We start from the raw sequence: 13,663 nt of genomic DNA, 5'->3' as shown, positions 1-13,663 counted from the left end.
GTTTAGGTCTATAAAAAATTCCTCAAATTCCAGAACTGGAGCTGATTAATCAATCAGTTGAACAAGATGTTAATACAGCCAACCAGTTTGCTGATGCACAAAGATCCAACATAATCCCAATTGATGTCAACCAAACTTATATCACCTCAACTAAGCTCAACCAAACTAAACTCAATCCAATTGATTTTTTTTCCTCAAAACATTATTATTGAACCATTCTACAGATGGAACAAGAATCACCCATCTAGCTTGATAATAGGTAATTCAACTGCCCTCGTAAGAACCCGATGTAAGATGGTCAATCAATTTTTACATGATGCATTTATTTCTAACATTGAACCTAAAAAGATTGATGAAGCTCTAACTGATAGTAACTGATTGATGCCATGCAAGAAGAGCTCAACCAGTTTACTAGAAATCTTGTCTAGAACTTAGTTCCATGACCCTCTCACCAATCTCTTATAGGCACAAGATGGTGTCCAGGAACAAGATGAATGAAGATGTAATAGTAGTAAAAAAAACAAAACAAGGCTAGTTGCATTTAGGCAAGAAGAAAAAATTGATTATGATGACATATATACTCCAGTAGCCAAACTGAAAGCAATCTGAATGTTTGTTGTCTATGCCCCTTACAAGAATTTTTAAATTTTATCAAGTGTATGTTAAGAGTGCATTCTTAAACGAACAACTGCAAGAAGAAGTCTACGTTAAACAACCATCAAGTTTTATCATCAATTTATTTCCTGATCATGTCTATCGATTAAACAAAGCTTTATATGGTTTAAAACAGGCTCCAATAGCATGGTATGAGACAATAACTAATTTTCAATTAACCATGACTTTGTTATAGACAGTATTGATAAGACTCTGTTTAAATTCACTAAAGAAGATCATACCTTTTTAGTGCAAATTTATGTTGACGATATCATTTTTTGACTCACTAGCCACAAACTTTGTGAGAAGTTTGCTAAACTGAAGCAGGAAAAATTCAAAATGAGCATATGGATGAACTGAAATTCTTCCTAGGATTACAAGTCAAGCAGTTGGCTACTGAAATCTCTGTCAATCAAATAAAGTAAGCCAAAAAACTACTTAAAAATTTCAGTATAGAATCATGTTCAGCAGTTGCAATCCCCATGAGCTCATCAGCTAAGCTTGATAAAGATAAAAGAGTATTATCAGTTGAGGTAACATTATATTGAGGGTGATAGGCTCTTTATTGTACTTAAATGTAAGTAGACCAGATATCATGTTTGTAGTTTGTATGTGTTCACGGTTTCAGTCTGACCCAAAACAATCACATTATTCAGCACCTAAAATAATTTTTAAATACCTTAAAAGATCTCAAGAAGTTGGGATATGGTATGTTAAAGACTCATCGTTCAATTTAGTTGGATATTCTGATGCAGATTATGCAGGGTGTAAGCTTGACAGAAAAAGCACAAGCGGATCATGTCATTTTTTTGGAGACCGACTGATTTCTTAGTTCAGTTAGAAGCAAACATCAATTGCCACATCTACTGCAGAAGCTGAATATCTGGCAGCTGGGAGCTGCTGTGCTCAGATATTATGTATTCAACATTAACTGAAAGATTATGTAATTGATGCCAAAGAATCACCTATATTTTGTGACAATACAAGCGCAATAGACATCACATACCATCCAGTCTTACACTCCCGGGCTAAGCACATTGACAATCGCCATCATTTTTTCGGGATCATGTATTGACAAATGATATTAGATTGGAATACGTCTCAACTGAACAACAAGCAGCAAGCATCTTCACCAAACCACTATCCAAGAATAAGTTCTCTTATTTCATAAACATTTTAGGACTTAATGATTTATCTTAATGCATGAATTTAGGGAGAATACTAAATCATAAAACTCTACTGATTAAATATACATCAGTTAGCCACTGGATTTTTATTCTTCAGTCGGGTTCAATATCAGAGTACTAAAAATGTTTTTAGTTCAACTGATTCCATAATTTAATATTATCTTAAAGAGTCATTCAATGTTGTTTATCACGATTTTAAGTGACTTAATGATTTTTTTTGGTTTTGATATCGATTCAATATTCAAAATTTTATTTAAATATCGAGACATGTGTCCAAATCGACTATCAGGTTTAAAATCAAACTTGATACTCATTTCAAATCCATATCTGTTCTCTTAGTATTCTTCGAGTTTATCTATTTTTCTTTCGTCTCAAAATTCATCTAATTTCTATATCTTAAGAACATATTTCAGATTGGCTGCTCCAGCAACTCTTTCCTACATCATGAATGCACTTGTCGCATATTTCGAATCTATTTACTCAATGGAAGATGTTGCTCTGTATCAAGTTTTCAAAGTTGTTGAGTCATCTGGACTCCGAAACTTCCTCAGTTCTTCGTTGGACATCTACGTGGAAGAAATGAAAATTTTCTATGCCAGAGGTATAGTAATTGATGATGGGAAGATTTTGATGCCTCCGGGAGAGGACAATCTGTTGATTGAGGAAGGTTATTTGTCTACACTTTTTCAGTTGCCTTCTGAAGTGCTAACTGAATTTTCTTTAGTTCCTCAGCAGGCAGTTGAGAAAATGAAGCTGAAGTTCTCTGCATCTAGGGAGAACATCGAGACATCTGAAAACAAGGAAGAAATTAAGTTAGAATATCAACTTTCGGCTGACGTTGTGGCTAATCCTATTCTAGAAAAGGCAGGATCGTTTGATGCCAATACAACAAAGAAGTTCTTAGGTATGACAGCACGACTCAAAGTCAACCGGTCATTTATCCTATTCCAAATTTTCAAAGTAATGATCTTTAACGAAGAGCGATCAGTCGGATTTACCATCCCTTTGAGCAGAATGTTTAAAGATTCGGTAGCCTTACAGAGTAACTCAATAACTCTGCACAAGTTTAAATCTCTCTGCACCAAACATTCTCTCTCTCAGAAAAAAAGGACGACCTCTGAATGTCACCTTTTCTGGGATGATAGTTATCAAGAAAGAGAATGGAAAGGATCTGATTAGAGAATAGAACCAGCAGATAAAAAAAGAACAGCAAGGTAACTAGACTGAAGACAAAAAAGAAACTGATCCAATGACTCTGAGATCACAACCCTTTCTCCTCAAGCGAAAAAGTCCAGAACAACTAGAACTAGACTTGTACCTACAACAATAAAGGTCGTTCCTCTAGCTCATATTAAAATACTCGAGGATTCTAATAAGCCTGCTGAAAAATTGAACCTGATAGCTGTGACAACCCCCCCTCTTTCTAGAAAAATCAACATGCCATTGTCTCTTCCTCCTCCTAGACCAACAACAGGAGTATTATTAAGGATTCTATTCACTCCACCAGGTCAAGACTTGAAACGTCTCTAACTCATTTTCTTTAAAATGTACTAGAATTTTTCCTTTTTGTCTTCAGTCTAGTTACTTTGCTGCTCTTTTTTTATCTGATGGTTCTATATATATACTTTGCACCATTAAAATAAACTCACCATCTATTTACTTGAAAATCAGTAAAAAACACATAAAATCTTAAACGTCAAACAAAATCTAAAACTAACATTTTTCAAAAATAACATAACGTTGTAAATCCTCTCAAAACCACTCTTAAATCCAGAAGTCATCAAAATCTTTAAAGTACTGTAAAATCAATAGTTGTGCGGAAAAACTAGCAATGGATAGGTCCTCGGGTTAGTGCACCATCCGTCCAGCCAGTTCAGTCATTCAACCCTCCCGTCTCAACATCAAAATCCTCTCCTGCATCATTCACACTTTGTGAGTCTATTGACTCAGCAAGCCTTAACCATAGTAACAAGTAATATGTATACGTCCACATGCAATAGTGAAAATATTTTTAATAAAAATAGCTTTATCATGACATGCATAAACTTAAACATTTTCTTTCATCATATACTTTTCCTTTCATCATATACATACACATATACATTTCTTTTTGGGGTGAAATCCGTTCGTTAATTGTGATCATCCTTTCATCTTTCGGTCGATTGATCAATCTCAGCTGTAACTATGGTATCAGGAGGCGGGTAAATCAACAACCACTTTTCCGTTACTGAGCCTGGGCTTATGAAAATTCGGTATTCGGTTCCCATCTCTTTATAAAAAATACATGCATAAAATATCATTTTCCTTTTAAAACAAGCATACAACACGTTTTTTGGCATTTAATATTTTCCATCATAAAATTCCATTTTCTTTCCAAATAAAAATTTTGCCATTTATTGCAGCATTCAGGACACTGCCAGGACTCCTAACATTTTTCAGGTGTAAAATGATTGTTTTGCCCTTGAAACCCTAACTTTCTCATTTTACCCCTGGACCTTAAAACTTCGACCCGAATCCACCTAACCTTAACATAACACCTTAAAACATACCCATAAACATTTCTTAGTCATGAACTTAGGCCCTCGACTAAATTTCATAATTTGTTTTAAAACTTGAAGCGAAATCCCGGTTTTAACCCGAATCAACTCGAATCATAAATAAACTTGACCAAACTTTAACCATAGCTTAATCACACCTAACCATGCCCTATGCAACCCAAATCAAGTCATTTAGAACCCTCTTAAACAAACTAAGAACCTTAAGAAATTTTCGGCCCTTTTTCCATCAAACCCTAGACCAAGTCGATCCATGAGATCTTCGACCCTAGCCCTTAACCACGAGACTAGACCCTAACTGCTAGAAACGTCCTCAAGAAAGACGCTAGGAAAGTCTCTGACAACCTCAACATCCTCTAACTTCAGACTGACAGGAATAGATGTTGAAGTAATACATGCTAGAAAAGCTTGGCAGCCTCGTCTCATAAGTTTCCTAGCACAGATGCAGGAGATGATGTTCCGCATTTGCTTGTTCTTTGTTGTTTCAAAGACAAAAGATTTCCCGCTGGGTGGTCGAATAGATACAGACCTATGTCGAAAATCTATCGAAGCTCCTTTAGAAAATAGCCAATCCATGCCAAGAATGATGTCGAATTCAGGAATCGGGAGGACGATAAGATCTGCTCGAACCACATCATTTTGTAAACGAAGCTCCAAATTATACACAATACTCGATGCAGCCATTTGATCACCAGATGGAATGGAAACTCTTAAGTCCAAATCCTCGGGTATAATCTTTAGTAGCTTTACGAACGTCTCGAATATGAATGAGTGTGTAGCTCCTGAATCCAGCAATGCATAGGTAGCTACACCTAAAATGAATATCCTTCCTGTGAGAATTATGCCATCAAATCCAATCGTGTCGAAAAATTAAAGAATTTCTATCATTAATTACCAAAAAATTTCGATATTTACATCACTTAACCTTTATAATTCTTGAAAAATACACAATTTTTCTAAAATTATTATCGAAAATTGCATTTCTATCCCTTAAAGTTTCGAAATTCTTCATATTTGGCCCTTAAGTTTTCGAAAATTGCATCTTGTCCCCAAATAATTTGGAATTCACTCAATTTCAGCTCTATCCCCTTCCAATTTACTGTTTTTGTCCCTAACTTCCAGAAATTACTGAAATTTTCCAGAATTCACAAAACAGTCCCTGAACTTTCAAAACTTTGCAATTTAGCCCCTGAATTTTTGAAAATTCCATATTTCACCTTAGAACTTTCGGTCATATCAATTTCAGTCCCTAAACTTCTTAAAAATTTCAGTTTAGCCCTTTGAATTCTCGGCCATGTACAATTCAACCCTTAAACTCTCGATTTTTGCACTTTAGCCTTTAAATTTTCGATCTATGCAATATATATGCCCCAAATTTCGTTTCCTCCAATCTTTAGCCCTAAAATTCTAAATTTTGTTCAATTCATTCTCTTGAATTATTAGAGCTTAAATTTTATGCTCAATTTCTATAATTCTCAATGTCATCCCTTAAATTCAACTAAAATAGAGCATGCAACCTAGTTTCATATAAGTTCTTTATTATCCCATTCAATTATACTAACCCATTTAACATTTCATGCAATAGAAGTAATATAAAAATGTTAAACAATTAGGTTACCAGTGATCAGAGTCGTGTCTGGCTCTGCCTTTGCTTTCTCAGATGCATAACATAAGCTCTGCCAACAGTTGGCCATTTCTTCTTTTGGGCAGTCAATGGCCTTATGTTCTTCCTCCTTGCATATGAAGTACTTGTATGTTCCTCACATGCGCTTGCCAAAGTGTGGGCCATTGAATTCTTTGCACAATGGCCTCTTTTCAGGTTTTGGGGCTCCAGAATGTGGTGGCTTCTGTTGCCTCAGTTTCTTCCATTGTCCTTGGGGCTTTTGCTGCCTATGAGCTTTGGGAGGTCCCGTAAATTGCCTCTTGACTGGCTCTGGTGCTGCTACATCTCAAAGTTAATATCTTTCAAGGTTTGCTCAGCTTGGAAAGCACAAGCAGTAGCAGCTGCATGATCTTCTGGTCGCATCAACATCACATCACGTCGTATAGTTGGTCAAAGGCCATCCAAGAAGTGCCTCAGTTTTTCAGCAGCACCCCTAGCAATAAAGGGCACAAAGTGACAAACCCTATCAAACTTCCTAACGAACTCAGCCACCGACATGTCTCCCTGACAGAGAGTCATAAACTCCCTTTTCAAGCGTCCTCGGATGTCAGTAGTAAAATACTTCTCATAGAAAATGTTCTTGAATTGTGCCCAAATGAGGTGGTTAGATTGACACCATGTTCAGCTCCTTCCCACCGACGAGAAGCATCATCTCGCAGCATATAAGTAGCACACCTAACTCGGTCAACATCCCTCATATTCAGATGACGGAGGTGTACCTCAAGGAATCTAATCCAACCCTCAGCAACAAATGGGTCGGTAGTGCCAGAAAACTCCTTCGGACCCAGCCTGCGGAACTGATCATATATATTGTGTTGTAGCCTCGGAGCCTGCTGAGCTTTCTGCTCAAATAAACGCGCCATACCCTTCAAAACACGTGTAGCAGCATCTTCATTGGGAGGTGGGGGTGCATTATCTCTACGATCCTCATTAGTATCAGCTTGCCTATGGGTACTAGGTGCGGGTCTAGGAGGATTTATATATGAACGTTTTACAAATTCTAAACGTAACCAACATGCATTTAAATCTAAGCTTCTAACCATGTAGCATATAAAAATCCTTTTTCGAGCAACTTAAGCATAAATATAAATTAAATTCAAAAAGCATTTAAACATTTATCTTAAGCTTATAAACTATGTAAACACGCAGATACCATAATTAAAACCATGTAAAGCATTTAAACTTATAGACTTGAGGCTTGACGACTAAGCTTTCCGGAACTGGCAGTGGCACAACCCTTTGCAAGAACGTTGCTCCGATACAAACTGAAATGTCGCCTACTCGTTTTTCTTTAAAATATACTAGAATTTTTTAAAAAAAAATACTTTCGGCCAAATATACTTACATACATATATAAATCATCTGCACCATTTAAAATAACTCATCAACTATTTTACTCAAAATACAAAACACAGTACAAAACATAAAATCATTGATAGGATCGGTTTGGGGGAAATCGTTGAGCTACAATAGCTCGATTCTTGAAATATTTAACATTCATAAATTAAATCGAGTTTGGCTTTCAAACAAAGCGGAAGACACTCGAAATAATCTTTCGTAGAAACCGACTAAATATTTTGTAAAGTATTTAAAATATATTCAAGTTGAATGAGTAAAAATATTTGGGTTGGAACATTTTATCAAACACTTGGTATGCAATATTTTGGTATTTGAAAAACACATAAAATGCTTCAACAATGCATCTTTAAAACAATGGAAATGATAAGTAAATGTAATAAATAAATAGACACAAATTTTTTTATGGATGTTCGGAGACTTCAAATGCTCCTACGTCACCCCTTCTTCCACCTTGGGAAGGATCAAATATAAGACTTTGATTTATACAACTCTTTGTACAAACCCACTCAGGTTAAGACTTACACTACTGCCTAACTGAACTATTAGCACTCAACTAGACTGAAGGCAACACCTATCAGCCAGCACTTGTTTAACGTCTTTGTGCAAAGACTACCTACACAAGTTTAACGTCTTTGTGCAAGACTCACTCAACTAATCCTTGAAATTCAACTCTCTTGTATATGTTTGAGTGACTATGTGTGAGGAATTTATCCTTTACAGTGTACATCTCAAATGTATCTTCACACAAGGGCTTGTACTCTCAACTAGCTGATTTCTTCATGTTAACTTCCCATAGTTTAAATCCTCTTCAAAAGATCTTGTTTGATCTTCAAGATGTTGTATTTATAGGCCCCAATACTAATATATACGTTAGACATAAGCATATGACTGTTAGGAAAGTTTCTGTACTGTTTCTGAAATTGCAACGGTCAAATTTGTCTTGCTAGACATTTTCCCAAGCCTAAACTGGTCAACTGGTCGTTCAGTTCAACTGGTCAACTGCTCAACAGTTCAGTTTCAGCTAAGGCTGATTTCATTTTTTCGCAAAACCAGTATTGTCATCACCATTTATCAGCATCTTAAGCTTTGATTCAGACTTTGAATTTTGAAGACGATTTGTAGATCATGGTCTTATATCTGAATGATTTCTTTTCAATAACCTAGCTGAGAGATATGACCAAAATATCGCAAATGCTCATACCCAACTAATTGTTGTTTTCGTGCAATAAGTTTGGCCATTCAGCGATCAGTTAGAACTAGATAACATCCGATTTTGTCCAATCGATATGAAATACGACTTGTTTCAAATTGAGTTTTCTGATCAATCAATTTGGCGAATTGTCAGTTGAATCATCTTGCTGAGAAATATCATCAAAATACCGAAGCTCACCATAAATTCAGTTTGGCGAAATTCAGTTTCAGTTTCTTTCTTGTGTTTGCAACTTCACACTTGAGTAAATATGTTAGAAACACAATAAAAAGTTTTGTTAACATCAAAATCAAGATTGCAAACATGAAATGTTCAAACAATCATAAATCGTCAAACCAAACCTAAAACTAGCATTTTTCAAAATAGCATAAACTCTTAAATTCTCTCAAAACCACTCAACAACATTAAATTCATAAAATCTTTAAAATCATACTCATGCGGAAAACTAGCAAAGGTCCTCGGGTTATGTGCACCATCAGTCCAGCCAGTTCAAGCATCAAGTCCTCCAACATCATCAAAATCATCCTCACATAGTGAGTCTAATGACTCAACAAACCTTAATCGTTATAACAAGTAGTATAAATACATTCACATGAAATAGTGAAAAATATTTTTAATAAAATAGCTTTAAAATGAACGTGCATAACTTTAAACATTTTTCCTTTCATCATATCATTTTCCTTCCATCATATATGTATGCGTTTCCCTTTTATTGAATTCAGATCCTTAATTGTGACTTTCGTTTCAGCTGTTAGTTGATTGATCAATCTTATGTATAACCATGCGACGGGGACATCAGCGACACTCTCACCCATCAACTGAGCCTTGGCCTTACATATAATCATATCCTTTTGTATTCGTATTCGTATTAGTTACAATCAAGTCACCTCCTTCAACCTTTAATCATATCCATCACTTATAAAAATTCAAGCATATAACATTTTTCTTTTAAACAAAGCATGCAACAAGTATTTTAGCATTTAACGTTTTTCATCATGAAATCCAATAAACTTTCAAAATAAATATTTTAGCATTCATTACAGCACTAAGGGCACTGTCAGGACGTCAAACATTTTCTAGGTGTAAAATAATCGTTTCGCTACTGAAACCATAACTTTTTCAATTTGCCCTTAGACCTTAAAACGACGATCAAAATCCATCCAAACTTAACATAACCCCTTAAAATTCACCCATAAACATTTATTAGACGTAAACTTAAGCTCCTCGACTAATTTCTCAATTCGTTTTAAAACTTGAACCTACATCTCAGTTTCAACCCGAATCGACTCGAAACTTAACCAAACTTTAACCATAGCTTAATCGCACCTAACCATACCCTATGCAACCCAAATCAATCCATTTAACACCCTCGGAAAAGCCTAAAATGCTACTGAAATTTTCTGCCCTATCCAAACGAAACCCTAGCCTCACAACCTTGCACCCCTTCGGGTCTAGCCATTAACCAACAAGACCAGCCCCTATGCAACCTTCCTAAGACCATGACCAAGCCCTTAACAAGCTGCTGGACAAGACATAATGAACTAAGCATGCACAGCCCATCAAGTTGTGCCCTTCAAGCCTCGCGCGTCTCCATCCTAGCATCTACAGCCCTCCTCATTGCACCAGGTACAGTACTAGCCATCTAGGACCACGATTAGACACTCTTAGGACCCCTGGACACGTACCAACAGTAGCTCATCTCCTGCCCCTTCAAGAGCCCTATAACCGAAACCCTAGTTCCTTTAAACCCACAGAAACATGCAGCCTTAGCATTGCCTCAACCAGCCCTAAATCGTGCCCCTTAATTATCTTTAAACATACTGAATTTCGTCCCTTTTTGATGACCCTACCATGGCAGCCCCTTTGTGCATCAACTCCATGAATTTAAAAGCATGAAAACTCAAGTTTTATCATCGTTCATGCCCTAACTTATCCAAAGGGCAAGGCAAAGCTGATTGAGAAACCAAGACCTAGCAATTCCATTCAAACGCAAATTGATCTTATTATTCAAGCTATCAGTGAGCATGATGAACTGAAGCTGGAACATTACGATGAATGAGTGAACTTCAGAACAGTCACTCTTGCAAAGAAGTTGACAAAGAATAAAGTTCTGCAACAGTTCATCTTCATTGGAATAAGCTGTCATGAAGGTTGTCTAAGCCCTAGCACAATCGCCCAGGCCATGGAGAGAAGATCATATTTCTTTGATCTTATGAGAATCAAGAGGTTAGCTGAGGGGACAGCTGAACTGGAGTCAAATTATGATCCAGCTGGTCCTACTGCCTATGAAGACAGAGCAATTTTTCAACAACTGGACACTGATCTCATCTTCCTTCAGCTGAAAGTGAAGAATTGGGAGATGGGACGACAATTGCACGTTCCAGTATAAGCCAGCAGTTTAAGATCAGCTGAGGAAGAAATTCCAAGTGAGTCAGTTGAGGAGGACATTCCAACTGCTCCAGATGAAACAGAATCAGTTGTAGTTCAACAAGTTGAACTGGTTTCAGAAGTCCTCCCTCCATTCTCCACCGATGAACAACCCTCTTTATCTGCAGGTTTGATTATCTTACCGGTTTCTGAACCAACAGTGCAGTCGTCTACATATACTGAAGAAGATCTGACATTGGCAAATGTAGATGACCTGCTGCAATCAATTGCTGAGGATATTCAAATGGAATACCAAGATGATTCAGCTTCTGTTGAAGTTGTTGAAACTACTATTGGAGATCAAGAAATGCTATCAACAACTGAACTGGGAACTAAAGCTGAATAAGTTCAATTACCAACTTAACAAATAATCACTACCTCAGTCCAGGAACCATCAGCTTAAACTGGATTGCCATCCATCAACCATCTGCTTCCTGAGACTTTCTTTATGTCTGAAGCCACTCTTCAATTTGTTCGGTGCTCAAAAGACTGCTAAGGCATTTAACTCTTCAACTGATCATCTGGATCAGCCTATCAGTCAGTCAGTACCAGTAGCAATAGTAGAGGAATTTTCCGCATATATAGACCAAGATGTTGCCCCAGATCAGCTTTTTGTTGTGCAATTTTCTCATAAGGGAAAGGGAAAAGAAAAGGCTCCAACTGAAGCATTATACCCTGAAATGCCATTAGAAACTTATGTCATGCTGGACACCATTATTTCAAAAGTAAACAATCTTGGTTCACATATCAGTCAAATCGAATCTACTCAGCTACTGCATCCTTTTAGCCTGGACGCATTAAAAGAACATGCAATGAAGGACTTGAAGAAGCTGACAAAAGATGGAAGTGCCCTTTTTGACTCAGTCGAAAAGATTAAAAGAGAATCGGTTACAATTTCTACACTGCTCTCCTCCCAAGAACAACTCAGCAATCGGATTGATTTTGTTCATACAAGTCTATCTAAGAAGATTGACATAACGCAGAATCGGCTGGCTGAGGTCCATGCTCAAGTTAGTTCATCTTTCTTTCTCTTCACAAGAGTGATGGGTGTTGACAAAAAGGGTGAAGAACAGAAGACAGAGGCAGTAGGGCCAAGCAGCAAGAAGAGAAGTGAACCAGACAAGCCAACTGATAAAGGACCGGCTGATAAAAAGTAAAAGAAATAATCTAAGCGTCCTAAGTCTGTTGTCAGTCTGAAGATGCTTATTTTTTATTTTTGAAATGTTTGTACGAATCTGTACTTACCTCTTTCAAAATCAATAAAATCATTTTTCCTAAATATGTACGAATATGTACATTATTTTATCTACAATCAGTTTTTTTCTCTATCATCAGTTCATGAAATCTAATTTTTGTCAAACAACGAAAAAGGAGAAATTTTTGGAATATTATAAGTTTCAGAGTTTGACAAATTAATCTACAAGAGAACTGAAGAATCTAACTGATCGAAAAGTCGAGTAATCAAAACTAAAGACTTCATTCGAGTTGAACTAGAAAAACCTCATCAACTGAAGTATCATAACTAATAGGACATCAGTTACAACTGATATTGTCTAACTCAACTGATCGGCTAATCAGTGACTTCTAATCAGTTGGTCACGTCATCAGTTAAAGTATCAGCAGATAGATTGACAGGTCGTACCAAAGCAGAACAAATGAATAAGAATACCTCGTACTACTATCAGATAAAGTAACTAGACGACGATTCAACGGATATTTGTCATTAAATGCATTAAATACAACCGTTGAGATCGAATCAGTTGAAGAGGGGTAATCAAGTACTGAAAGAACACACGAACAATCAGTTGTGATACATTATTCGAGTATTCTCTCAATATTACAAATCGCACATTCAAGCTCTAAGTTCATTGTATTAATCCGTAGTATTCAGGCTACCAATTAGAGCAATTATTCACTGTAAAGTGTTGATAGATTAAGAGTTTCAGTTTGACAGTGTAAGACCAACTGACGTGGATTGTTACAATTTATTGTAATATATCAAAGTCTTTTAGTAAAACCATATCCTCGCGATAGAAGGGGTGACGTAAGACCATCTGAAGTCTCCGAACATCCATAAAAATTCCCGTGTTCATTTCATTATTGCACTATATTTTTCATAAGTATTCAATCTATATTTCAGTCTATTTTCGCACTTTTATCAGTTGACTGATTTATATTGACAAACAAGATTTTATTATCATTTCCTCAAAGAACTGATTTATACTTCAGAAAAGGAACCAAAATATCCTAAATGTTTATTTAGTCCCCTTCTAAACACTTAAACTCTTTAATTGATCATATCAATTAAGTTAACAAAATTTATTATATAATATTTTATATTAATAAAATCAAATTGGATCGATTTGATTTGATTTATTTTTATGTAAAATTTGAACTAAATTAATTGTTTGCTTTAATAAAATTTTAAACAACTCAAATCGTGAGTGCTTAAAAATCGATACAAGATTTTATTTGGTTTTACGGTTTGGGCGATTCGATTTGATTTAAGACCCTATGAAAATGTAATGTCTTCCAAAGAATAAAAGCAATTTTGTGGATTAATGGATCATGTTTGGCAGGGAGATTGAAATCAGGGAAGGATGAGGTT

At 36.1% G+C, this 13,663-nt stretch overlaps 1 protein-coding gene across 1 annotated transcript; it reads right to left on the bottom strand.

The window, feature by feature from the left end:
• Positions 1-4,690: 4,690 nt before the first annotated feature.
• LOC140971830 (uncharacterized) lies at positions 4,691-6,090 on the bottom strand. The gene is made up of 2 exons (XM_073434338.1): positions 6,015-6,090; positions 4,691-5,226 (listed from the first exon to the last, which is right to left on the bottom strand). The coding sequence occupies exons 1-2, from the start codon at positions 6,088-6,090 to the stop codon at positions 4,691-4,693; spliced, it is 612 nt and encodes a 203-aa protein (XP_073290439.1).
• Between the last annotated feature and the right edge of the window lie 7,573 nt (positions 6,091-13,663).

The sequence above is a fragment of the Primulina huaijiensis genome, chromosome 1 (assembly GCF_012295235.1).
Source record: "Primulina huaijiensis isolate GDHJ02 chromosome 1, ASM1229523v2, whole genome shotgun sequence".
In the NCBI taxonomy this organism is placed as follows: domain Eukaryota; kingdom Viridiplantae; phylum Streptophyta; class Magnoliopsida; order Lamiales; family Gesneriaceae; genus Primulina; species Primulina huaijiensis.
This window is presented reverse-complemented; position numbering and strand designations above follow the sequence as displayed.

Coding starts and splice junctions, on each gene's coding strand:
- LOC140971830 (XM_073434338.1), bottom strand. CDS start 6,090: ATGGCCAACTGTTGGCAGAGCTTATGTTATGCATCTGAGAAAGCAAAG. Junction 5,227..6,014: donor AGACACGACTCTGATCACTG/GTAACCTAATTG, acceptor TAATTCTCACAG/GAAGGATATTCATTTTAGGT.